This window comes from Electrophorus electricus, chromosome 8 (genome assembly GCF_041902795.1).
Source record: "Electrophorus electricus isolate QZ-2024a chromosome 8, ASM4190279v1, whole genome shotgun sequence".
NCBI lineage: Eukaryota > Metazoa > Chordata > Actinopteri > Gymnotiformes > Gymnotidae > Electrophorus > Electrophorus electricus.
The window spans coordinates 26,470,070-26,495,433 of record NC_137504.1 but is presented as its reverse complement, the minus strand read 5'-3'; the positions used below and the strand labels follow the sequence as shown (position 1 = coordinate 26,495,433).

General features: G+C 43.9%; 3 protein-coding genes across 10 annotated transcripts; 1 reads left to right on the top strand and 2 right to left on the bottom strand.

The window, feature by feature from the left end:
• Window positions 1–261: 261 nt before the first annotated feature.
• Window positions 262–3,226, bottom strand: ddrgk1 (DDRGK domain containing 1). Its single transcript, XM_027032152.3, has 9 exons — window positions 3,005–3,226; window positions 2,654–2,800; window positions 2,408–2,544; window positions 1,732–1,833; window positions 1,355–1,477; window positions 1,202–1,240; window positions 1,024–1,080; window positions 778–826; window positions 262–538 (listed from the first exon to the last, which is right to left on the bottom strand). Exons 1-9 carry the CDS (start codon window positions 3,090–3,092, stop codon window positions 333–335), a joined length of 948 nt encoding a protein of 315 aa, XP_026887953.2. The 5' UTR covers window positions 3,093–3,226; the 3' UTR covers window positions 262–332.
• Window positions 3,227–3,369: 143 nt separating this feature from the next.
• On the bottom strand, window positions 3,370–7,898 carry haus4 (HAUS augmin-like complex, subunit 4). Its single transcript, XM_027032148.3, has 9 exons — window positions 7,421–7,898; window positions 6,961–7,100; window positions 6,603–6,734; window positions 6,177–6,317; window positions 5,759–5,855; window positions 5,282–5,427; window positions 5,023–5,153; window positions 4,242–4,310; window positions 3,370–4,001 (listed from the first exon to the last, which is right to left on the bottom strand). Exons 1-9 carry the CDS (start codon window positions 7,485–7,487, stop codon window positions 3,827–3,829), a joined length of 1,098 nt encoding a protein of 365 aa, XP_026887949.2. The 5' UTR covers window positions 7,488–7,898; the 3' UTR covers window positions 3,370–3,826.
• Window positions 7,899–9,396: 1,498 nt separating this feature from the next.
• golga2 (golgin A2) lies at window positions 9,397–25,041 on the top strand. Of its 8 annotated transcripts, none has more exons than XM_027032138.3 (28): window positions 9,397–9,539; window positions 11,469–11,594; window positions 12,053–12,133; window positions 12,906–13,049; window positions 13,969–14,018; window positions 14,241–14,304; window positions 14,718–14,783; window positions 15,781–15,861; window positions 16,362–16,400; window positions 16,527–16,589; window positions 16,850–16,943; window positions 17,288–17,394; window positions 17,547–17,605; window positions 17,730–17,871; window positions 18,001–18,090; window positions 18,241–18,348; window positions 18,464–18,551; window positions 18,873–19,009; window positions 19,210–19,428; window positions 19,858–19,971; window positions 20,119–20,343; window positions 20,569–20,668; window positions 20,750–20,838; window positions 20,977–21,133; window positions 21,419–21,586; window positions 21,733–21,839; window positions 22,299–22,467; window positions 22,891–25,041. In XM_027032138.3, exons 1-28 carry the CDS (start codon window positions 9,492–9,494, stop codon window positions 23,154–23,156), a joined length of 3,201 nt encoding a protein of 1,066 aa, XP_026887939.2. In that variant the 5' UTR covers window positions 9,397–9,491; the 3' UTR covers window positions 23,157–25,041. The 8 variants fall into 8 exon arrangements, with proteins under 8 accessions (XP_026887939.2, XP_026887938.2, XP_026887940.2 ...); XM_027032137.3 differs by having other exon boundaries at window positions 13,966–14,018; XM_027032139.3 differs by lacking the exon at window positions 12,053–12,133 and having other exon boundaries at window positions 13,966–14,018.
• Window positions 25,042–25,364: the final 323 nt, after the last annotated feature.

Here is a 25,364-nt window from a genome sequence, read left to right as displayed (position 1 = left end):
ACAAAAAAAATTACATCTAAAAAGGAAGAGGAAATCCATTAAAACCAGAACCTTGTAGTGTGGCAAAATAGTGCTTCAGTGCTCCAGAGAGGTGGCCGTGCTGAGGCCAGATTTTAAAGCCTAAATTACTACTTTAAAATGCTATATTAACAGGAACAGACAAACCTTTAATTAAATCACGTCAACGTCACAACCCAAGTGACCTTCGGCTTTGAGAAAGGCACTACATAAATATTAACATTAGTTCAGTCCTCTTAATAGTCCGATTGGGATTGAATTTTATTAAATTAAGTTACAGATATTCAAAACAGAAACAAACAAACAAGAAAGAATTAGCTGGCTGATGTTCCATGTGCCAGAGTTTGTGTACTAGTGGACAAGGAGGTGCTCTGAACGGTGGACGTAAGGCTGATTAGTGTGTTGCTGGCTTGGGCCAGCTCGGAAATAGAGACTCTTCCTCTCTGCTTGATGAACTGCGTCACAGCATCCATCTCCTGTGGAGTGATGAAGATGAACTTTCCTCTGTCATCGATCACTCCTGGACAGAATATGGGACAGAATGGGACCGAGACCATCAGTGAAGGTGTGCATTACAGAGCAGCAGGAAAACTGCATGGTTACTGAATTTAATGTCCTTTTCTAAAAATTTTTTTTTTTTTAACAACACATCCTAAAAAGGAAAGCAGAGAAGTCAGGTACGCTTGCTGTATATTGTTAAGTTCACAAACTGAACTAGCATCCATCGTCTTAATGCTCTTGTTCCACCATGTAACGCACCTGTAAGTGAGCCGCCTGCTATCAAGTCCTGCAGTCTGGCAATAGCATCCTACAAAATGAACAAGAGGCAGGAGTCATTAGAGGAGTCGTTACATTCATTAGAGGAGCCGTCGTTACATTCATTAGAGGAGCCGTCGTTACATTCATTAGAGTCATTAGAGGAGCCGCTCTTGTGGCATTCATTTCCAGTATCTCGAAGTCTAACTGTTTTCATATCATCAAAGAAAGAAAGAGGAACTCAACTACCTGGGCACGCATTCCAAAATGTGATGCCAAGTCCTCTAGCAACACCACCTTGGAGTCCTATTGAAACAGCAGACTTTCAGTTTTATGCCTTGGTACAGTAAGAAATAACTAAACAATAAAGTTAGAAACTGATTGTCTAAATGTTTTCAGGCCTTAAAAGCCATGTGCAAACACGTACCTTAACATACTGGATAAACTCTTGAAGAAGGTTGTGTGACTGACAGAAACAAACACAAAAGGGAGACCAAGGTTACAAGAATGACGACACCATGCAAGTATTACATTTAAAGAAAACCTCACTCACGTTAACTCAAACATCAGGAGCACCAACCTCCTGTTCAGTGAGTTCTTCAGCCTCGCCCTGCTCCTCAATGATGAAGGACTCTTTGAGTCTCTGATACTCCTCTTCCTCTCTCTTCTCCTGCTCCTCCTTAGCTCGTTGTAATTCCTCCTCCTGGAGGCGAAAAGGTGCAGGGTGTGAGGTCCCATGGTCTTACCACAGAGTTCATTTGGTGGAAGAGGTACATCTAAAGTGACAATAGTCTGACTAGCAGTCTCTATACATTTGTAGGGTTTGTAGGCAGCACAGTAAGTGGTCCTAGGTATGAGCCGACATCCGGCGTGCATTCACCACTCAAACATTCACATTTCATACTTTAACACAGTGACCCCTGGTGTTCGGTTTGAGTAACTGGACATTGCAGCAACCTGTTTCTGTTCCAGCAGTCTCTCCTTCTCCTCTTCCTTCTTCTTCTCCTGCTCTCTGATCTCCTGCATGCGCCTCCTCTCCTCTCGCTCCTCCAGCTCAGCCTGCCATAATGGAGCATATCAGCACACTGATATCATCATGAAGCACTTGGTAGAACCAGACTGAGACATTTTTAGCTCTTTAAAAAGCACACTTTCCCTTTCACGCAGCTATTTATCACAACATTCTGGGACACGCTGAGAAAATTTGCCAAACTGTCACCATCACAATATAAAGACGATCCGAACCAGAGCTGACATTTAAACTGACAAAATTGTTGCCATATACGTGTGTGTGTATAAATATATTTTAAAAAAAAATTGTCCCCTCAGCTAATCAGAATTTTGTAAATTTAGCTGGATTAAATTATCTAAATACCACACAGAGGAATGAGTAAACTTAAGAAAACAGAATTTGTGTACAGGTGAAAACTGCATGAAAGCGATTAAATTAACAACTTCAGATATTTACTAATGCAAAACATTCCCTAGGTGACAGGACTTTACATTGGCGTATTGTGTTATACCTTCTGTTTCAGGGCACTTACAAGACAGTGTTTGCGTTTTGCGCAACTGTTTTCTCTATAAACTGTGTCTTGCCTGATCTTCTAACAGGCAGGTCTGCGTAAACACCCACCTCTCTCTGAGCTCTTCTGGCCTGCTTCTCTTCCAGCTTTCTCTGCTTCTTGGCACCCACTTTCCCTGCTGCCTGAAGTCGCTCTTCTGCCTGGGGGATCTCACCTTCCTCATCCACCTCATCCTCACCAATGATCTCTGAGCAAGGGGTCGACAGAAAACACACACACACACACCGCACTCAAATGCAACGCTTTCGCTGTGAGGAATTTTGGCGGTGCTGTTTCCATGCTGTAAGTTGCTTTACCGTCCTCGGCGTCGCGCTGCGCGCGCCACTGTGCCGTCACACTGCCGAGGCCTCTGCGCCGCCGGCGCGCTCCCGCCCCGCGCTCCTCGGGCGCTCGCGGAGCGGCCGCGGCTCGAGCCACAGCATTCTGCCGGTCTTCACGGTCAGCTGGTGAAAGAGCATCATCTGTAGTGGATGTTTCACGGCCGGCGGTGGTTTATTCCGCAAAACTTGAGTGAAGATACGTAACTAGCCAAGCGTCATGACATGCCTAACATTAGCTAGCTGACGTGAAACACTTTGGGGGGGGGAAACTTGGCTGAACACGTCGAGGTTTCCTACTAGCGGTTAGTGATTTGTTTTTGCACTCACCTTCCTCTGTACGTCTACGAACCTTTGCAGCGAATATTATCAGAACAATTAAAATCGCTGCAGCTGCGAGATAAAGAACAACATCCATAATTTGTTTTAAATACAATTCAACTAAGGTCGCAAAACATGAGCTAAAACTAATGTCTAGTCAAAATGTCTAACGTCAAAGATGACGTTAGCGTCGAATATCCGTCCGCTTCCTCGAGCAGTTTGCCCCCTACTGGTATGGAGGTGTCTTGCTACTCGTCACGGTGCAACAACCGTGCAAGTAACCAAGCTCAACAGCAAACGACGCAATTTCGTCGGAGCCGTTCTCCCTAGCTGCGTTACCTCCGAGACCAATGCTGCATATGCATCAGGCATACTTTATAATTAGTAGAATTGAATTTATTTCAGTAATACAAGTTAATATTACATTATTATAACAACTGTTAAGCCTGCAGGTCAGTAACAGGCTTAATTGGAGGATGACCAGAACAGACATGGCTGTACATATCTGAAGTTTGAAAAAGACCAGAATTAAAAATATGAACATAATACACAGCACGAGTCGTTAAGGCATATTATAATAATCAAAAACACCAATAATGCAAATACATTTTAAAAAGACATGGAAAAATATCTGTAGGCATAAACCAAGGTGGGAATAGTTTCATAATACATCATCAGTCAACTGCACAAACAAGTGAAACTAGCAACTGTACATCCTCTCAAATCCACAGTACCACTTCCAAACCACAGGGCTCTGCTGACTGAGGCCTGCACACCAATCATCTGGCTAAGCGTCTCCTTCTCACTGCCACATGGAAAGCCCGCAGCAACCTACGCTGTGAATTCCTTCAGTGCCCAGGACCTGGTGGTTATCTCCTCCCTCAGACGGCAATACTCCGCAGCCAGGGCCTCGAACTCCTTGCCGTAGATCTCAAAGGAGGCCAGTTTGGACTCCAACGAGTGTTTCTCCAGCTGGGCGGCCTGCAGTTCGGCGCCGAGTTTCTCTCTGAGGTGAACGAGAAGTGAAACATGGGAGAGGTGAAGGAAGGGGGAAAAAAAAGTACAATTATTCACTTAAAAAGTACATTTTATTCATTTTAATTACAACTCGTCAGTTAGCGAGTGCATTATACTGTTACAACAATAAAAGTCCAAAACAACCCGATGACTTCATTATTTAATATAAACACCAACGCTTCAAATGGAAAATCTGAAAGAAAATGGAAAAAGAAGAGCCGTTACTTACGTTATTTTCCAGTGGGCTGCTATCTTGTCTCTTGTGTAGGTATCGAGCTGGACAGCAAGCATCTCTGCCCTGCAGAAATAAAAAGATACCTCCATTATAGTGATCCAACATGGCTGTGGTAATTATTTGGTAGAGGGCTCATATATATGCATATAGCATATATACTGCGTATAGCAGTCTGTATGCCAAAGGCAAACACTGCAACAGTGACAACAAATAACGTAGCCCTTGTTTGTAGCATTGTCACGGAAGGCTCGCCTCCCGCGAGTCACGGGGTTTGGCCCGCCACGTGAAGTGGGAGGATATTTGTTTGTGGCCACACCTGCACCTCATCTTGTCTGTGTATATAAACCCTTGTTACTGTGTGCAGGCTGTTAACGTTAAGGTTAGTCTTGTTATTGTTAAAAGTGTTCATGTTCATCTTCATCGGTCATGTTATATGTGAGTGCCGGTATGTCGCATGTAATAAATGTTCGTCCATGTGGAGAGTGTCTGCGCATCCTGCTCCACTCCCTTCAGCACTCGGGCCAACACGTTGCAGCACTCCAACAACTTAAACTGTTTGCAGTGTTGCTTTACTTCTAGGCATGTTTTGAAACTTGTTTATAATTAAACATTTCAAAAGTCAACCCATATATGTGTAGTCTTGCTATCTGTACAGTGTATGGTGTACCATACACACTACATACAATAGTCACACATTGTTAGGAAATTGCCTCTATTGTGATATAATTTAAGTGCTACAGTTCCATTTCAAAAGAAGAATCAGAAGTGTAAATACCTAATTTTCTGAATGCCAATCTCACATTTGGCTTCAAAGTACTCAATCTTCTTCCTGTCAAGATCTTTCTGCACCTTCAGTCGCAAGTCCAGGACAAGGGTCTGTAGAAGCTGCATGCACTCCAGTAGCTCCTATCAGCACAGATGAAGACTACTTGTAATATGACACTACCCCTGCCCTCAACCCCAACCTTCTTACTGCAGCTGCTGTTGCAGGCAGACCTGTAGGCAAGGCTGAGTGCAGCTCTGCATGGACTCACCAAGAGGTAGGAGTGGGTTTGCCGCTGCAGAGAGAGGGCGTTCTCTCTGTTCTTCTCCGCTAGGTTGTCCGCTCTGACGCGCTCACCAGCCAGGAGCCCTGGCAGTTTGGTCAGCTTTACACACCTGAGCCCCTCACTTTCATTCTCTAAAAAAGAAAACCATCCGAATACAGAATGAGGTAAGACATTAGCTTACGTTAGCGGTGTGAAGGGGTGTAACGATGCAAAATTGTTTAGTTCAATATGATTTTTTATTCATAACAATATTGCCAAGTAGCATGTCCTTGTACAATAAAAGTTATGCTCTAAAACATTGCCACTGAATAATCACTACAAAAACCCCGACCACTGGAACAGACGAAGGAGAGCATCAACAATACAGTGTTTAATTCTGATAGATAAGTTCTCTAGACTTTGTCTCTAGACAATGAAAGTCTGAGAGTGCATGCAGCTGATTAACAGGCCTAAGCAGTTTACCCCACTCAGGCTGGTAGTAAGACAGGAGGTAGAAGAGCTTCTTTTTCAGATGCTTTTGCAGTTCTGTTGGTAATCTCTGTTTCATCTGCAGCACATCCTATTTGGAAAGAATTAAACAAGAACTAGTTTCTTCAACATACTGATAATTCAACACATTAAATTAGGTTTTATATTTAAACTCTCTAGACACACTCCAATACCATTGAAAACAATTTTTAAAACGGTGCTCTCAAAATACATAGCTACACATTAAATCATTTAAAGAAATATTCAGCATCTAAAACTATGAGCTGTGTGTCTGTCATACATCATGAATATGCTCCTTTCCACCCCATCCGGTCTCCTTTGACCTAAATGTGGCATCTCTGTGATGGTGAATAGTGGGAAGTGGTCCATGCTGGTGGTGGGAGGAGCATACCTGCTTACAGGGCATCTGATGTAGCACTTCCTCGGCAGACAGCCCCAAGAACGGAGACCGGTTCTGGTCAACGGTGCGACTGGCATCCAGCCGCTTCATACACTTAGCCACAAGCAAACACTGCTCCAGAGTGGCATAGAACTGCAAACAGAAGAACCAGTCGCACAATTGACATATCCTATCCCATCATTCCTGAACCAAACCAATAAGAACACTGAACAGGTATATTAGGACCTGGGAAAGCACAAACTGTGGGCTGTGCGGTGGGTCTCGAGGGCTTGGTTCAGGAACACTCCGATAGACAACTGGTTGTCTTCTTGTGTGCTACCAGCACTTTGTTACTCAAGTAACATTAGTGCTAAAAACAAAAAGTACACTATTAAGAACTACAGGAACTGAGCCATTAGCACACGGGGTGTATTTTACCTTGTCTCCTGCAGTTGGGGTGCCAGAGTGATGCTGGCTGGAGCGGTGCTCCTGGACCATCTCCTGGAGGAGTCTGTGGAGGCTCTCCATGCGCAGCCAGCCCAGCCTCTGTGAACGGAGTTCCTTCTGTGCCTGCAAGGAAACCATTCCTCGTGACCCACATGATTCCACGCGTGCTTCACGGAACATCATGATTTAACGTCATGATTTACAGCGTTAAGACAAGGAGCCAAGTTAGTCATAAAGAAGTAGTGTTGGAATTTCACCAACATCCATTGCTGTTATCACTTCTATAGGGAAAATGTGCATGTAATTTAAATACAGATAGGGGTGTAAATTCATGTGACTAGGAACTAACCTTCTCTAGTTCCTTTTTTAAATGTAAAGTGAGTCCGGTTCGGTCCACGTGCTGTGACAGCGTGGCCAGGACCTTGCAGAACAGGGGGTTCTGGATCAAGTCCTCCTCTGTCATGTGGCAAAGCGGGAACGCAGCCAAAACTATGGACACGATATGATGGAAAGGATACAGGATGCATTTTGTGGAAAGCAACGCAACCTTCGCTATTCATTGGTTCTCACTAAGTTTGCAGTTCTTGAACCTTCAAATACCAGATTGCTATGAAAAATGAGAAATGATTGTAACGATTCTACCTTGTATGAACAAATAACGGTGGTGTTCTGTCTAAACCTGTGTTTCTACAGCATGTCCACGTTTTTGCCCTTAAAGTGTGTTTAAAAGTGTTTTAGGCGTGATGTGAGGCGAGATGCAGCAACTGTGGACCGTGTGATGTCTCGCTATGGCAGAGTGCAGTTCTTACCTTGGTGATGTAGGCTATCGCCTTTGCCCATATACGAACCACACACGGAGTCCGGACACTGTAACATAATAACCTACAACTATACACAATATAAGACGACGGGCCGAATAAGGCTACAGTTTAGTCACTATACGCAATGAGAAAGGTCTGTTTTCTTTTCGATTCTAAACGACAGCTAGGTCAGCTGGCTAACGTGCCCCGGCTATCTTAGTAACGCACATAAACTGAAAGATTATGACTTGCCCGATATCTAGGTTTGCCAGCTAGCATTTATGTAGGCAGGCTAGGTAACTTGTATTATTTTAACTAGCTCGCCAGTTCAGTCGGCGCTAACTCTTGTGCTCTTCGCCATTTGTTAAAGTAGGATGAATAAGGGGTTCTCGTGGGAAAATATCTCTCCAACGTCTCTCTTTCCCGTTTTCGCATTTACCGCCCGTTTACTTACAAGGCTGAAGTTGGCCTAGTATTTGCCAGCTTCTTATTCGAGTTTTCTGTTCCACCTTAAATGACGCCACGTTTATTTTAAGGCGCCTGTATATGGCTCAATTTGACACACTGAGAATAAAATATTTGTATGAAATGATGCAGATTTGAGATCCAGATTTGAATACCACTGCTGTAAAGCCTCCAAATACATAAGTCATAATGCCTACAACATACATTATAACACAAGATTTTAAATACCAATAGTAAATAGAATAACAATAAAGGGGGATCTGTGCTTTCGCTATAGCAATACCTGCCAATCATAAAGTCTATCAATCAGTGAGATGTAAGATATAAGTTTTACTTACAGAGCATGGAACTGGTGAAGGTTTTACTGAGTAATTTCTGCTTATTTTTCCTCCTATTTTTGAAAAGATGATAAAAATCCCAAAGTAGAAACAGTTGTACCTGAGTATATTTATGTGACCCTATGAACATGACATTGTGTGTAAACTGTCATTTTTGTGTAATTTCTATGTCATCTTTTCTATGTAGTGTGAGCAAATCTTCTTATTACCTATGCCTTTATTTACTAATTCTAAAAAAACACATCAAAAATTTGACAATCAGATATGCAATTCTGACCTTGTAAACTTGGCATCTGAGACTATGCGGTCAAATTGTGCAGTATGCTTATTTCCTATGGCCTAAACTGTTGATTCCCAAAATGTCACATAAAATTGACAATCAAATGTGAAACATATACTAATACACTATTAAAATCCCAAAGGAAAAAAAATGATTATAATATTTTTAATTATGTAAACTTGGCATGTGAGACTATGTAATGTGTTTATTTCCTACAACCTAATCTCTTTATTCCCAAAAGTCTCATATTTGCAATCAGATGGGAAACATATACTATAGAAATATGTATACTATATCTATACATAGACATTTCGTTATTTCGTAAAGATAGATAGATAGATAGATAGATAGATAGATAGATAGATAGATAGATAGATAGATAGATAGATAGATAGATAGATAGATTTACTTTACCGCCTTTAATACACCTAATTTATTCTGTGTTAAATTACGCCATTTACAGGCGGCTTAGAATAACTGCAGCATGATTTAAGGTGGCACGGAAAAGTCGAATATGAAGCTGGCGAATAAGAAGCCAACTTCATCCTCTACTGGGCATGCGTGCTTGCATCCAGGAACAGGGACGCCTGTTGGCTCTCGAGTTGTTACGTAAATGACGTTTAATTTTATTGACACTCTAAAAACAAATTATTTGTTCTCAAGAAAAAAGGGCTATTGTCTATATATCAATCTACATTTTTATTGAACTCATTCCACCTGTGTTTATTTCTTCAATGACCCCAAACAGTATAACACTAGATTTTTTAAATCGACTCATCCAAACTTTTTCCTTGTATACAAGACAAAACATTCCCATATCCCATATGTCTTAACTGCGCGGCTGTAAAGGCAGTTTCTCATAACTAAAGTCTGGAAATTAGTTTTACGATGGGGACGCTGTGGAGTAAATGGGAGGTGTTCGTTTCTGTCGCAGAATGCTCACACACACGGATACTAAACTGATGACGTGGTGCCAGTCGCTCACGGGGACGAGAGGATGGCCGATCACAGCAGGCAAATTAAACTCGCTGCAGCAAAGAAAAAGGTATTTGGTCAACTTTTCTGTGCCACCAGTAGTGGTTTATACGGTGCTTCGCATGTGTACTATAGGTTAGCAAGGTGTGTTCAGTCGGCCGGTTTGTTTTTATGTACAGCTGTTCCACGTCTACCGATCTCCGTCCAGGAACTTGTCCAGTTGCGCGTCGCCCTTTTGCGCGTTTTGGTTTAATCGGATGTCGGGGATGTAGCCTGGCCTGTATGACACATTCGCTAATGATAATGTTGTGTCGTTGGAATTAGCCAGCGGCGAAGGCTGGAAATGAAAATAAAGCGAGTGTTGCATCTATGCCTCCGCTGTATGTTACAGGATTTGTCAGTCTAAACGTACAAGTGTCTTGATTGGTTTGTGTTGGTTAACTAGCTAGCTAGGTTAGCCATCTGGCGTTACATAGCTATCTTACTAACTAACGTCTTGTAAGTCGACTAATGTTAGCTAACCTAGCTAAATGGCTACCAAGACCACAAGCTACATGGTTAGCTAGCTAGCGTTAGTAGGAGGATGTTTTGGTACATTTAACATTGACTTCTCAAGTTTCACTGGAATATCGAAATACCGGGATGTGACGCGTCGATGTAGGTAGGTAGCTAGCTTCCTTAAATATCCAGCTAGGTTGCATTTTCTCTAACGTCAAGTGGTTAATTAGTTAGGTTTGTAAGGTAATTAGGTTAAGTAGGTCTAACCATCATGTGCAAACCTTACGTAGTTAGCTATGTTGGCTATTTTTATTTGCTCTTTTGGATAATTACAAGATTCAGCTGGTTTACTAGCTAGATAGCTACGCAGCTAGATAGCGTACATTTTAACAGGTGGATAGTTGAATCCGCCTTGTGTTGTACGTTCTCAGGTAGTTAGCAAAGCAAAGAAAGCTCTCTGACGTTTGTTAATGCATTCATGAGAACAGTTCCTGGTCTCTTGTGTAGCTGTCTAGATGTCTGCCACGTAAACTAAGAGTGCTTCTTTCAAGCTGCACGCAGTTTTAAGTCCGGTCACACCAGACTTGCCCTCAAATCGAGTTATCTCATGACGGCTAGAGCTCAGAATTGTATTGTAGTCTGTGTTGTGCTAATCAGTTGTGAACGATGGACTGTTGGTGCAGTGCAGACGGGATAACTCTCCAGCTTGGACAGAGTTGAGGAATTCGAGTCATGACAAGAGTTGGTATATATCAGATGACTGCTTCCTCCCACTCCTTCTGAGACAGCTGTCATTTGCATGTACTGCAACTGTGCAGCTGTCCTCAGTGCATTTGCACCAAACGATGTAAGATCGACATAATACTGAAACTTTTATTGTGAAATATTTCTTATTGCCTTGCTCGTGAAGTGTTTGACCCTAATTAAGCAGCATTATTATGTACTGTATACTGTATCATATTCTGTACTGCATAAGTGTTTAGTAATGCAGCTGAGTTGTTCTGCGCTCATATCTGTGAATGCATAACCACAAGGAAAAGCCTAAATTAGGCCCCTGATCCTTTGTGGGTAATGTAATATGATGGTGTTTATTCTTTAAGTGGTGATGTGAGGAAATGGTACTTTACCATGTGACCGAATGTGCTGACAGTCACACCCTTTCTTCTTGAGACATTTTTGTTTGAATCACAGTGATATGCATGATTAGATGATCACAATCCATTTGGAATCATTACATATGAGTGTTCAAGACTGTCATTTAGGACCATAAGTCTTGTTGTTTCTAAACCAGTTTGTTATAATCCCTCCCTGAACTGGTTGGTTGGCAGGTTTGTAAGAAGCTCCTACCTGCATGTGATTGGTGTCTGGATGGAAGACCAAAATCCCAAAGTGAATTCTGGGCTGCTGCCTTGCAGCTATCTGGCCAAGGAGTTTGTGCACTTGAATGAAGAGTGCAGAAGCAGTCTACTGACTATTGCCTGTGTGTCTCTCCATGTGACAGCTGAAAGAGTTTCAGCAGAAGAGTGCTCCATCCACAGGCACTGCTGCCGGACCAAAGAAGAAGAGGAAGGTAAAGGGAGGGGCCCAGGCAGACTCTGCCTCTGCCGACAGACACTCGCCAGACCGCGTGAGTCTCAGCTAGCATTCCTCTTCAGCTGGCTAATAATGTTAAAGCTCATTTTCCTAGTATGCATTTTGCAGTGCAGAGAGCATAGGGTACCTGGAGGTTAGGTTGTTTTGAGCATGCTTTATGAACGGTTTTCACATATGCATACCTACCTATGCCGAGGTGTCACACATTGTTAAATTCACATGCCACCCGTGTTGCTAATACTTTGAAGCAGTCTCCTTGGCTTAGCAGTGAAATATTACTTGTTAGATGACAATCTCTGGTCGATTGTTATCTCCGCGTGGCCGATATTTTCCAACTCAGTGAGGTCCATAGCAACTAACAGTGGCACTAAATAGACTTTCTTTCTCTCCAATGCTTGTCTTGCTTCTTTTGATTTTTCATTGTGCCTCTCTCCTATTCTCCCTCTCACTAAGACACTTCCCTCTCTTTCGCTCCTCTCCCATTCCCTGTAGATTGAGAATATTCTGAATGTTATGGTGTCTGATCTTAGTCTGACTAATGGCGTAGCTCTTCCTCCATTGGTCAACAGCCAGGTGAGCTGGTCTTTCTCATACCTTCCTATCCACCATTGCTCTCTTTTTCTTATCTATGATTTCTCCTCCCCTTTGCATGCTTTAATCTCACCACGGGAGCTAATGTTAAATTCACCACTTGAACCAGTTTAAGTGAACTGGAATGCATCTTTGCTGTATAAAATGCATGTTCACTCTAATGGTGCTGGTTGGCGAAGGTGCATTGCAGATAAATGTGAACACTACTAGGTTCAAAGTGTTGGTACTGCCATTGCTGCAGTGTTGAAGTTTGGTTATTTCTCATATTTGATCTACATATTCTGTGTCTTTCTGTTCTTTTTGTTCGAGCGCTGAGCTGTGTGTTTGATACACAGTACTGACAGTCCTCTATACTGCCTCAAATATAGGATTTATTTCTGTGCTTTTTCTTCTAATATATGCTGTGACAAAGTTCTGTTCCTAAGCACTCATGAGTAGGAGTGATGACCTTGACTCAGTCTTTTTATTGAACGCTGTAGTGGAGGCAGGCAAATTCCCTCCTGGATCAGAACTTTAATTCTGATGCTTTTCAGTTGATGAATGGTGCACTGGACGAGTTTGTAATTACAGAGATGTATAATACAGTGTTGTATTGTCATGCAACCCATTGACCAGACTGCAAAGCAATGTGCTACTATTGCATAAACACCTCAAATGCATCATCTGCTTTGGCTGTGTTAACACACTCATAGCTTGGATTTCCAGTCACGTGTGTGTGTGTGTAAAATGTGTCTGTTGCCATGTGTTAAATCAGGACCATGGTGATGTGGAGGCGCGGGGCTCCCCCGTCTCCCAGATCCAGGAGGAGGCCATCGGAGAGGCTGGTCGCGCCTCGCCCCTGTCTAACACCCCCACTGCTACTAACTCAGAGTGTCTCGCTGACAACACTGCCCTGCAGGTCTGTCTGTCCGCCTGTCTGATGCCGCAGGCAACTTTCATGGGCACAGCCTAGGCCTAGACCAAAAAAAAAAAGATTTAAAAAATCATATTTCTGTCTGGGGTCCCCATCAAATGTTTTAGTTTAAAAATAAGATTAAACTATGACCAGAAAACCAGGTCTCAGCCTCCTGAGGGGTGCAAAAGAAAAGTGTTCGCCCTGTCTTTGTGGGTTTGCTGTTTCGAGCCCTAATGTTGCAGCCATGCATGGCCAGGAGTCCAAGAGAGCACAAAAAAAAAAAAAAAAAAAATTGGCACTACTGTGTGGGAGGGGCGGCATTACTCTGTCCTTGCTCAGTCACAGTGATGTTAGCCTATCGTGGACGTCTGTGTGCAGACGGCAGTTGGCGCTTTCCTCTGAGTGTGCTCCGCTTCCCTGAGACACGGAATGGGCGGCAGCTCAAAAAGATGTAGTGTCTCAGGGAAGTGCATGCTCGCTGCACCTGGTTGGTAGCTGTCATATGACATAGGAACTGGCATAATGACTAAAGCTGGGGAGGAAAACTGGGTAAAAATGATGGGGTCAGGGGGAGGGTGAAGTGGGCCAGAGTGGATGGCTGTGAGCGTGTACTGATGAACAGTACAAGCTAGCATAGTCGTGTTTCTCACCCGCTGATTTTTAAAGATTGTCAAAGCACATCTCACTGTTATTTGTGTTTTAGCATTTGTTGCTGTACCCAGTACTAAGTGCCACGCAACCCAAGTGTGGTGTTTGTCGCATTACCCGTATTTGCTTTGTCTGTGCTGTTATCTCTTGGAACTGTCTTGTATTTTTTTTCTTCTACTTTTAGCTTCCTGTTGCCTCATGTTGCCATGTCTAGTCAGACTGTGTCATGTTTATCAGACATGTTCTTTATCTTCTGTTTTTATGTCCCCAGCAGAACTACGACTCTGATGCCAATGGCGATGGGTTTGCTCCAGAGGAGAGTAGGTGAGGTGTTATCAGCTGTTTCGGGCTCTACTGTCTGGGTCTCTTCGTCCCGCTCCGCCCTGACGACCTGCTGGATGCCAAGTGTGAGCAGAGCAGCTTCGATCAGGGAGGAGAAGGACGAAGAAAATGGAGCACAGCCACTAGGAGCAGGACTGTGTGGTGGTGGGGTTATTTGTTTCCCAGCTCATGGTTTGTCTGTTTTTCATACCTGTGGTTTTGCAGGCCGCTGTCATCCACTGAGAGCCTGAGACAACTGTCCCAGCAGCTCAACGGCCTCGTGTCTGAGGTGAGGAGCAAATGCTTCAACATGGCCGCCTCGCTGCCCCACTGCTATCCCTTTTGTCGGCCAACAGTAGTAGAGTTTAGAGGTGTGTGTGTGTGTGTGTGTGTGTGTGTGTGTGTGTGTGAGAGAGAGTTTCTGAACCAACAGGTGCAGATAGGCAAAACAGAAAAGGCTGCGTTTATTGTGACATTCAAAGCTGTTGAATGTCAAATAACACATTTAGACCCAGAAGATGTTTTGGAGTCACTCAGAGGGATTACCAGCATCTGTCTGAAAAATATGATCCTCAGTACTGTTCTTAGAATGTGGAAATACCTTTCTGAAATGTGGGTTCCTTTTCTTTGAGCTGTGACTATAAAATCTTCTCATGTGTTTTGTGTAATGTCTGCTCTTCCTCCTGGGTGTCCTAACAACAGTCCCCGTCTTCATATGTCAATGGAGACACAGGTGGGCCAGTTCCTGTCAGTGACAAACAACTGGAGGCAAGTTGAAGCAAACACCAGCCAACACTAAAAGCTAAAGCTTTTTTTAATTTTTTTATTTTTTTTTTAAATCAAATGTAGGAACCAGGGAATATAATCCTCATTGTCACATTTCATTTTTCGGTTCAGATGCGCTTCTGTTTTGGGTTGTCTTGTTAACAGTTGGGATTCTAGTGATGGTAATTGCACCAAAGCCAAGAGGCCAGGCCCTCAGCAGGATTGGTTTACATACATATGCCACCTCTGGTGTCTGGGTTTGTCAAAGTGTTTTTATTTTAAAATATTGTCTCAAAGTGAACAGAGAAGTAAGTCATTAAAAATAGAAGTCATGCAGTAAAGAAACATTCAAAAACCTTTTTGGCTGTCATGTAACAAAAATCAGACTCTGTCAGGTTAACTGTCTCTCTTTATTTATCTTATACATTTTAATGTTTGTCCCACATGAAGTTAGATGGCCACAGAAATTGGTATATATTCTAGCCTCCTGTTCCATACACACCCACTCAGACTCTCTTGGTCTTGTTCACAGAATTTGTCTGTCTGAGCCAGTATGGTAAAGCCACTGCTGACCTGGGGTGCCTATGGTCACATGATCTCTTGCAGCAGTGAGCAGAACACTCCCACTCCAGGATGTGGTTGAGCAGCAGCATTGCAGACTCACTGAATGGACCACATTACACATAGCACTGATCAGTGAGACATTAGTTTTAATTACAATTTCTTCTCTTCTCTGGACCCTTTGTTGTACACAGACCATAAAGGGGTTTCTGGGTGGTGACCTAGGGCTTTGCGTGGTGTATAACTCTACGCTGTATCCCTGATCTCATCTTCAGAGGAGTACAGCTCCCGTTTTAGTCTCAGCTCACCTGAAACCTGGAAGCATCACATTTTATTCTCTTTCTGACGAAAGCTTAATTTGGGTTAATGTTTCAGCATTTCATCTCTCTCTCTCTCTCTCCCTCCCTCTGTCCCCTTCGTCTGCATGCCTGCACGTTAGGCTCGGAACCAGGAGCTGTCTGCAGCGCTGGACTCCAGCACGCTAACAAACTCTCAGCTCTCTGCACAGATAGACACGCTGGTAAGGCTGTGTAGTTCAGTCCTAGTACTGATGTGTCTGCTGCGTGGACCTTTTCTCCATGCTGCCAAGCAGAATGGCTTCTCGGGCAACCAAACCCCCTTGTGTTCACACGTTCAGATTTACTTGCTATCTGCACGATGAAGAACCTGTCTGGGCAAAACCTTTCTGTTGCTTTTCTTTTTTTTAGTGTAATGTAGCTTTGTTTTCTAAGGATTATCCTTGGATTAACATAAAATAGTTACTGCAGCATGTCTCTGTCTGCTAACCAAGCTGATGTGTTTAATTGACAGACTTACTGGCCAGGTGCTAGCAGATCTAGGCAGCGTGGGCCCATGATGGCTATTATAATAACTCATTTAAAACTCATTGCAGTTGATGCTTACTAATACTTCCCTTTATTCATAGCAGTATGACACTGCACAGACCATCTACATTTTCTTACTAGCGTTATAAGGAGATTTTCGTGTGCGTGTTTGTCTCCTGTGTGCGTGCGCTTTTAGACAAAGCAGTCTCAGGAGCTGTCGGACCAGCTGCAAAAGGTAAACAAGAATTTAAATGTACCCTCCTCCTCAACATACTGCAAAGTAAAACTGTAGATTTAATTGTGGCACGTATAAAACTGCTGTTGCTACTGTTTCAGTCTCTCTCTTTCTTTCTCCTGCAAGGAGCGGAAGGAGTTTGAGCAGAAGTTCACCAAGGAGCAAGGAGCCATGCGGGAGCAGCTGCAGGTGAAGCACCCTCGACCACTTGCAGCCATTTGATAGGTCATCTTTGTAAGCTGTTCATAAAACTAACTAATAAGGAGTAATATAGAGCAAGTAAGCGTACTGGTGCTGGGGATGAGTGCTTCTTTACCAGCCGTGGTACATATTCATCTTTATCACAGCTACAGCTCAAGATAAACAATATGAAATGTGTTTAGAATGAGTCACTTGAAGAGCTCAAAGTTTTGTGGGGCATTCTATAAAGATTGTGTGTGCTGTTCCAGGTTCACATTCAGACCATTGGCATTCTGGTGTCTGAGAAAACAGAGCTACAAACCGCCTTGTCATACACACAACAAGCAGCACGCCAAAAGACAGGTTTGTGTGTGTGTGTCTCTTTGTAGATCCTTAGGAGGGAAGTGAAGTGAAGTGAGCACAGGGTGAAAAATGTGTATCTGTGTGTTTTACATGAGGATGGAGATATGCATGTTTTAGAGCCTTGGTGACCTTCTTGGATTGCACACAGACAGGGATCCTTAAGTATTTTGTTTCCGTGTTGGGAAGATAAAGTTCTGTGGTTCAAAGATTATTTTATGCCTAAGCAGCAATGTTTATTTTAATATTATTTAAATCTATTTATTATTACTCACCCACCATAAAGTGTGATGATCTAACTGAACCGTGTCCGTGTGTGTGTGTGTCTGTTGCATTGTCGCTCTCAGGCGAGGCAGAAGAGCTCACCAATCGGTTTCAGGCCAGTAAGCAGAGGATATCAGAGCTGGAGAGAACTTTATCCACAGTGTCTACACAGCAGAAACAGACAGAGAAGGTGCATCCTCAGAAAAGCAACACCGCTTCTCCCTAAGCTCAGTCTGGGATCATGCCTGATTTAAACATGGGCTTCAACTGCAGCTGTCTGATTTTGAGGTTTTTGGGGGGGGTTTTTTTTCCTCCATGTGTTCCTCTTCTTTAACCGAGCAGCACACTAGAGAGTTGGAGAAGGAGAGAGACAGTCTGCGGGTGGAAGCAGTCAGGTTACAGTAAGTCTTGCAAATGTGAGGTTTTTCCTGTGTTATGTCTCTTCCTTTTCTTTCTGATTTTGTTCCCACCTTTGTGTCTTGCTCTCTCCCTCTCTCTCTCTCTCTCGCTCTGTCTGTTTCTTAGTAGTGCGAGTGAAGAGATGAAACAGCAGAGCTCCGAGCTGTCTGAGCAGCTCCGGTTGAGATCGAGTGAGAATGGCGCTCTCAGCCTGGAGCTGGATGAGCTCCGCAAGCGCTTGGAGATGGCTGATGTTATGCTCCAGCAGGTCGGCGCCCAGCACACACAGCTCCGCCCCGAAGCTTACCATGCTGTGGGATTCATTACAGATAACAGCCCCCCATACTTTACCTCTGCACATGTTCGGTAATTAATAGGCAGTGATGTGTCTGTCTAGTTCTCCAGTCAATCAGGGTCGCCTTCTGAACACCAGCAGATTCAACTTCTCTTGGAAGAGAAACACCAACTGGAGAGTCACACAGCAGAGGTGTGTGTCTTCATTTGTCTCTGTGTTTGAAGTTACTAAAGTGAGTAAAGTGCATTTGTTGGAAGGCTTGTGTGTGTGTGTGTGTGTGTGTGTGTGTGTGTGTGTGTGTGTGTGTGTGTGTGTGTGTGTGTGTGTGTGTGTGTATAATAGCTTATGGAGTCGGTAGCCCAACTGCAAAGGGAGAGAGACCAGTATGCAGAGCAGATCCAGGAGGAGGGCCAGGTATGGAAGGATAAGACGGAACAGCTTCTTTCTCAGGTACTGCCGCACACACACATACATGCGCACGTGCGCGTTCACTCCAGGGACAGACCCTTCTAAACACACTCCCAAGGTGCTTTGGTCTGTGTCTGATTGTGGCTCTGGTGTCCAGGTGACCCTAATGTCACAAGAGAGGGACAGGAATGCTGCTCTGATCCAGGAGCTACAGGAGCAGATCACAGAGCTCAAGAACACTACAGGTCTTCATCACACACTCCTCTTCCTCGCTCACTCACCATGTTTTCATATTTAATCTGACTTACCTAGACAGTGATTTCCTTATCACAAATGGAATGATGTAAGCAAAATAATAGTGTGATGCTAATACATAGTGATACATTTTCAGTTCTGTTGTGTGTTGAACCCAACTTTAAACAAAGCTATAACTGGTTTATGATCACAGAATTTCACTTTGTGTTAAAGGGTTTTTACTTATAACCAACCATTTGACAGATTCAGGGCATCTGTTTCTGAAAAGAAGGGTGTGTTTGACAGGAAACTGACCCTCTCTGGCCTTTCAGCTGTAATGTCTCAGGAGCCAGAGAACCAGGTAGCGTCCCCGCTCTTGGGCCCCTCAGAGAGGGAGCGAGCCTTAGAGGAGAGTCTCCACACCCTCCAGGAGGAGAAAGAGGCCCTCGCTCTGCAGTACCAAGCCCAGGTTAGCTACTTTATTACCTACAAACCAGCAGACGCACAGGATACGACAGTGTACTAGAGTTAATACATGTGGGGTTTGAAAAACAGGAGACATGTTTGTCAGACAAGCATTAATCTTGCAGTTGTCACTGTAAAGGTGGTCCCCCACGAGAGAGAGGTGAGCGGTTTGTCAAACGCTGCCTTCCCACGGTGCCCCTGCAGGTCCGAGATAACGAGCAATTGAGTCGCCTGGTGCAGGAGCAGGAGGTGCGGGTGGAGGAGCTGGAGAAGCAGGCTGAGCACGCCACCCAGGAGGTCCAGGACAGGCTGCGCATCCTGGAGGACGCTCAGAGCGACAAGGCCACCATCAGCCGAGCCCTGGGCCAGAACCGGGAGCTCAAAGACCAGCTTGCTGAGCTCCAGAATGGCTTTGTCAAGCTGGTGAGGAGTGGGGGGGGGTGCGCTCCTGCAGGGGTGGTGGTCATTGGATGGGGGGGTTGTTAGGGTTAAGTGTATATTGAGACAAAAATGGGGAGGGGTTGGTTTTGGGGCTGTGTGTTGGAACAAAAATGTCCTAATGGTAGGGAAAACAAGAGTAACCTTTTCCGTGTTAGAAGCAATATAATGACCTTAATGCAGAAATATTCTCTTTTTTGGCTACTGTAGTGGTTAAACACGACATGGTACAAAAAAAAAACAAAACGTGTGTGTCCCGTGTAAGTTCTGTGTTCTGGAAAGCGGTCTATATTTTCACATGGCTTAGTTTTTCATTTGCACTGTTTACACACCTCGGCAAATACGGAACAATACAGACAAAGCTCCGGTTCCAGCCCATCTGACTGTATCCTCTGCCCTTCCTCTCTTCTGCAGACCAATGAAAACATGGAGCTCACCAGCGCTCTGCAGTCAGAGCAGCACGTGAAGAAGGAGATCGCCCGCAAGCTGGGCCAACTGCAGGAAGACCTCCACAACGCCAAAGAACAGGTGAGCAATCCTCGTCGCATGTACCCGACACATCGCTTGTCGACGAATTCTCCTGCAAGATAATTACGCCCTCCAGCAGGCCAAAGTTGCCAAAAAAAAGCTTTCGGAAGTGCCCCGCCCTCCTAACCAGTTCTGACGGGTCTGCAGCTGCAGGAGCGGACACAGGAGTGCTCGTCGCTGCAGGAGCAGCGGGACCAGTACCTGGGCCACCTACAGCAGTACTCGGCCGGTTACCAGCAGGTGGCTGCCGAACGTGAGCAGCTCCACAAGCAGTTCCTGCAGCAGACGCAACTCATGGACCAGTTGCAGCACGAGGAGGTGCAGGGGAAGGTCATGCTGGAGCAGAGCCAGTTACAACTGCAGCAGGCCCAGGTCAGACACGCTTCAGTACAGCCGTACTTGGCACTATGGCTCCAGTATGGCTCCTAAAAATAGTGGTGGTGGTGGTAAGTCATCACAATAGTAGCTTTTGTTCTTGACTTCAGGTTGATATTATGTTATATTTGTTAAGCCCCCATAATTATCAGGCAGTGGCATTTTGCTTATTACTTGGTGTCACTGTTTGCTTATATTGTTCTTTAAACTCTTGATCTGCAGGAGAGGGTTAACCTGCTGGCCAAGGACAACGAGCAGCTTAAAACCGAGGTTCAGGAGCTCCTGAACAGCTCTGTTGTGAATACAACGCTCAGGGACCAAGGTGAGTTCAGAGGATTGATCCAAAAGCTTGGAGTGTGTACCATTTACATCTCCAACTGAGTCCTATATATTGTTTGTCAAGGTGATGGAGTGGAAAGCCATTCGCTGCCAGAGAGCTTCCAGAAATCGTCTATAGCCATCCCAGAGGACTTTGACAGCAGAGAAGAAATGGTGAGACTCCATGTTAGGATGGCAGCACAAGTTCTCATTAACAGTTACATCCACATTTCCATACGTCTTTGAGGGGTGTCATTTGGGAATGTCAAACTAAGAGATGGGTGAACTTTGTTGTTGTTGCCATGGCATCAGGAGGATTTCCTGCACTCTGCCCTGTCCCGTCTGGAGGGAGAAAGGGATGAAGTCCTGCACAGATTGGAAGAGGAGAGGAAGCTACACCAGGCTGCCCTGCAGCAGGTCACCACCATGAGCCACGAACACCATCACCACAATACATGCACAGAAACAGGTGGGTCCCATTGTAGTACTCTTTCATTTACATTCAGTGGAACTCCTCAAATAAAGCTTCCGTGATCAAATGTTAGTTATTTCTAACTACTTGGTCACTGAAGGAGTGAACCCTGTGTACTGGGAGCATATGCAAAAGTAAAGACATTTTTGTTTCTTTATAGTGACCATTTTATTCATCTTTATCATGGTGCAATTAGAGTTTAGAAGAATTTTTATTTTTAAAAAGTTTAATCAAGTTTCTAATGTGGTTGAGGTGTTTTTCTGCTGGGGTGGGTGTGTTTAGGGTACTTGGATGGTGTCCCTGTGGAGGTGCATGAGGCATTGCAGCTCGCCATGGAGAAGCTCCAAGAGCGATTCACAGCCTTGATGCAAGAGAAGGTGGACCTGAAAGAGAGAGTGGATGAGCTGGAACACCGTTGCATCCAACTCTCTGGAGAGACCGATACCATCGGTGAGAGCTACGTGCTGATACTTGCATGCGGCCAGGCAGGCTTTGACGTGCGTGTGTGTGTGTGAGCGACCAAGAGAAAATGAATCCTTAATTTGGTTGCAGGAAGTCTGTACTTCAGTTAGGTTTATCTGCGTCTCTGCTTCTAGGTGAATACATTGCACTGTATCAAAACCAGAGAGCCATTATGAAACAGAAGCACCAAGAGAAGGAGCAGTACATCAGCATGCTAGCCAAAGACAAGGAGGAGATGAAGGTACTGTTACCTACACCGAGTCGTCACTTTATTGGGTACACATGCGCTATAGCTCTAGTTAAAAGTTGCCAATCTTTTATATCTATTTATATTGTTCGCACGTGTGTAATGCAATTTTTTGTATATTTAAACTGATATAACTTAGTTTATCCTGCATTTGCAGTATAAATATAAGTATTGTCACTCAGAGATGCAGATGGACGGGCTCAGAGTGCAGTGATGGTGCAGCATCCACAGTGGTGGATAAGAATTTGCAGTTGAGAGCCTATTAGGTGAAGTTGGATGTACGTAACATAGTCAGTGCAGGTTACCAAACTTGAGAGACAGTACCAAAATCTGTCTCTTATTCTCATGTCTTTTTGTTCCTACCACATTGGGGATTCTTAATAAACGGGAACAGAGCCAACTAGAAAAGAAACATGTGGATCCTCTCTCTCTCTCTCTCTCTCTCTCTCGTAGGCAAAGTTGTCAGAGTTGCAGGAGCTGGTGATGCGTCTGGTGGGAGAGAGGAACGAGTGGTACAGTCGCTACATGAGCGCCATCGGAAACCCCGACCTCCTGTCTGCTGAGGAGGACATCGTCCAGCCTGTGGAGAGACATGTGGAGCTGAATGCTGTAGATAGCCCAGGTCAGTCGACGGGTGGAAACGGGACTGGCCGACACACTGATGTTTATTGAAGGAGTCAATATTTTTTTAAAATCAGTGTGAAAATGTCGGTATTGTGGTATTAAGAACATGGGTTCAAAGGAGTTGTTGAGTGAGGGAGGAAATGAAGAGTTCACATCAATGTTGACAGCTTCTTTCTCTCTTACTGTGGTGAGAAAATATAGTTTTGGACTCTTGTGTAAAATGACACTATATGGTGCTGAAACAGTTACTGAGGCATGGTAAGATTATACTGTGACGTTATGAATGTCACATTTTGGGTTAAAATTACTGCAATATCATTGTCCAGGCCTACATGTAAACACTCAAAATGCTTCCTAAGCGTGGCTACGGACACAAATAATGTTGTAACATTTATTACTGGTCTGCTTCTGTCTCCTATAGATTTTATGGACATGAGCACGGCTGTAGACCTGACTACAAATCTGCAGTCCAGGACAGACCTGCCCCAGAGCTCGGGGGGACCAGAACCCCCTGCTGGCCCGTCTCTGAGGCCCAGGGAGGATGGTACGGCCCGCCAGATCATGCAGCTGCTCCAGGAGATCCAGAACCCTCAGGCGCGGGTCGCCCCCTTCCTGGGAGAGAACCCTTGCATCCCTTTCTTCTACCGGCCCGACGAGAACGATGAAGTGAAGATCATGGTGATCTGAGAGCCCTCCCCTGCCCTTACTGCCCCACCCTTGCTCTCTGCTTCTGTTACCCTCTGCCTTCTGGAAGAAAAGAACCCCTGCTTTTCCACTCTCCTGCCTGTCATAGAAGATGCCTGAAGGCTTGTGATTGCTGCTTTTGTTACACAGACCCACACTGATGGACCCTCGAGCTCCCCGCTGTGCACCCAACCTCGTTTTAGCTCATTTTATTTTGGTGGAAGACATTTTGTCCTTCTTTATTTCTGATTATTGCCACTTTCCTAAACCTAGCAGATATGCAAGAAGAGTAGCTTGTAAGTATAGTAACCTGAGGCTTGGGTGCTGAGCTGAGCAGTGGTATTCCTACATGCTTTACATGGTTCTCTCTCTTGCTTTACTCCTCTGGACAGTAGGTGCAATAGGAAGATTCTGTCTGAATTCTATATTAGTCATATCACAATCAGTACGATTGGGTCAAATCCTTTGGGTTACTGAAGTTTGTTTGTGGTTTTTTTTTTTTTTTTTTTTTTCACTTTGTTTTGAAGATTGGAAACAAAATGAATGCCTCAGCAAATGAGCATTAGTAACTGTTGGTCAGTTAGAATGGGAAGCACGGAAACTCTTGTTAGTTTATCTTAAGTAAGGAAGATCTGTGTATATCTGTTGGTGAAAACCAAAATGAGCAGAATATATTCTTTGTGCTCATGAAAAAATGTCAGTGTTTGACCAGAAAAGTGTCATTTGGTTTGTAACAAGACAAAGTATAGACCGTATATGAGCACTGGATTTGGAGGACTGATGTGAGGTGTGGAGTAAGGCCACATTCATCAATGTCTAGCAAGTTGTACGGGGTAATAACGGGCAAACATGTATGTCGGCAATAGGAGAAGCTTACATATGAAGCATCGCCCCCCCCCCAATGACCACAGCCCTCCTTAAACTGAAGGGATATTATTTACTGGAGACTCTGTCCCTAAAACATTTGCCAAAATCCCCTCGCATTCACCTTCAGTCAGTGGTTGCGTTATATCACGTGTCTGGAGAGGGCATGTCTGCAGCTGTCGTGTGCTGATGACAAATTATCTTTGTGTGTAATGTGTTGAAAAATGCTCCTTTAGTAGCCCATGGATCCAAAAGCACTCTTGGAGTGTCAGTATCCTTTATTGGCTTGCTCCCAGTACTAATCCCTCTCACACACATACGTACGTGTAGAGGATTGCTGCTTTTACATGTGAACATGATGAGTGGTGATGGAGTGCTGGAAAACTCTATGATGCCAACCATGTTTTAATTAGATCCTGGTTGGCTGAGGGTTTGCTTCTGTAAAGACTGAAGTGATTAATGGATAGGGCTGTAAACATGCATAACTAGAAGTTAAAGCTTTTGTAAGAGTTTCAGTTTTTTAAAAAAGGGGCAATTCATTCAGTGGGTATGTTTTACATCACGGTTGGTTTTGCCATGTCTAATGTCTCCCTCTAACCACAATGCCAGAGACTTACTCAACCTTTGTTCCTGAAATCAGAAAATGTTGGGGAGCTCTAATATGTAATGGGAAACAGACTGGTTTTTAAACCATTAGAACTGGAATGTGTGTCGCACATATGAATAGGCTTACAGAACTGGGTGCAGTGGAGATCTGAAATCTGAGTTGGCTCTAAAAGTACATCCACCTTTAAGGATGACTAATATCATTACAGCTAGACTTGAAACATGGTGAAACCAAGCACTTCCAGTGGGCCCCTGTGAGGCCATGCAGGAGATGGGAAGGATCTCTGTTGTCTCCAAGTATCTCTTCCTTAACTTTTGCTTTCATTATCTTTTGAAAATAATTTAATAACTGTAACTTCCTTTTCTGGAGGATGTTGTGGTCGTTTATTTGTTTTTTTTTTTGGTTTGTTTGTATTTTCCTGCTACTTAAGAAATGTTCTTTTAAGTATGTTGTTGAGAAATGAGAGGAGAAAAACGTGCTTGTAACAGGTCTGTAAATAGTGTAACTGTGTAACATATTGTATATTAATTTGAACGTGTGTGGGAGATGGACATGAAATAGTAGTACTACTACCCCTTGCCTACTGGAGAAAAAAAGAATAGCTAATAATTAAAAAAGGAACCAGGTGAGGTGGAGGGTAATGGGCTTCTGTGATTTAATAAAATTCAAAGGTAAATTAAATTCTATTTATTCTTAATAAGTATTTACACTAATCTGTTTTAATTCAGTAGAGTCTGCTG

Coding starts and splice junctions, on each gene's coding strand:
- haus4 (XM_027032148.3), bottom strand. CDS start 7,487: ATGTTACAGTGTCCGGACTCCGTGTGTGGTTCGTATATGGGCAAAGGC. Junction 5,856..6,176: donor ATCAGATGCCCTGTAAGCAG/GTATGCTCCTCC, acceptor CTTTCCAAATAG/GATGTGCTGCAGATGAAACA. Junction 4,002..4,241: donor GCAGCCCACTGGAAAATAAC/GTAAGTAACGGC, acceptor CGTTCACCTCAG/AGAGAAACTCGGCGCCGAAC.
- golga2 (XM_027032137.3), top strand. CDS start 9,492: ATGGCCGATCACAGCAGGCAAATTAAACTCGCTGCAGCAAAGAAAAAG. Junction 16,944..17,287: donor AGCAGCACGCCAAAAGACAG/GTTTGTGTGTGT, acceptor TGTCGCTCTCAG/GCGAGGCAGAAGAGCTCACC. Junction 18,552..18,872: donor AGAGCTCAAGAACACTACAG/GTCTTCATCACA, acceptor CTGGCCTTTCAG/CTGTAATGTCTCAGGAGCCA.
- ddrgk1 (XM_027032152.3), bottom strand. CDS start 3,092: ATGGATGTTGTTCTTTATCTCGCAGCTGCAGCGATTTTAATTGTTCTG. Junction 1,478..1,731: donor GACTGCTGGAACAGAAACAG/GTTGCTGCAATG, acceptor TTTCGCCTCCAG/GAGGAGGAATTACAACGAGC. Junction 827..1,023: donor ATTTTGGAATGCGTGCCCAG/GTAGTTGAGTTC, acceptor TTCATTTTGTAG/GATGCTATTGCCAGACTGCA.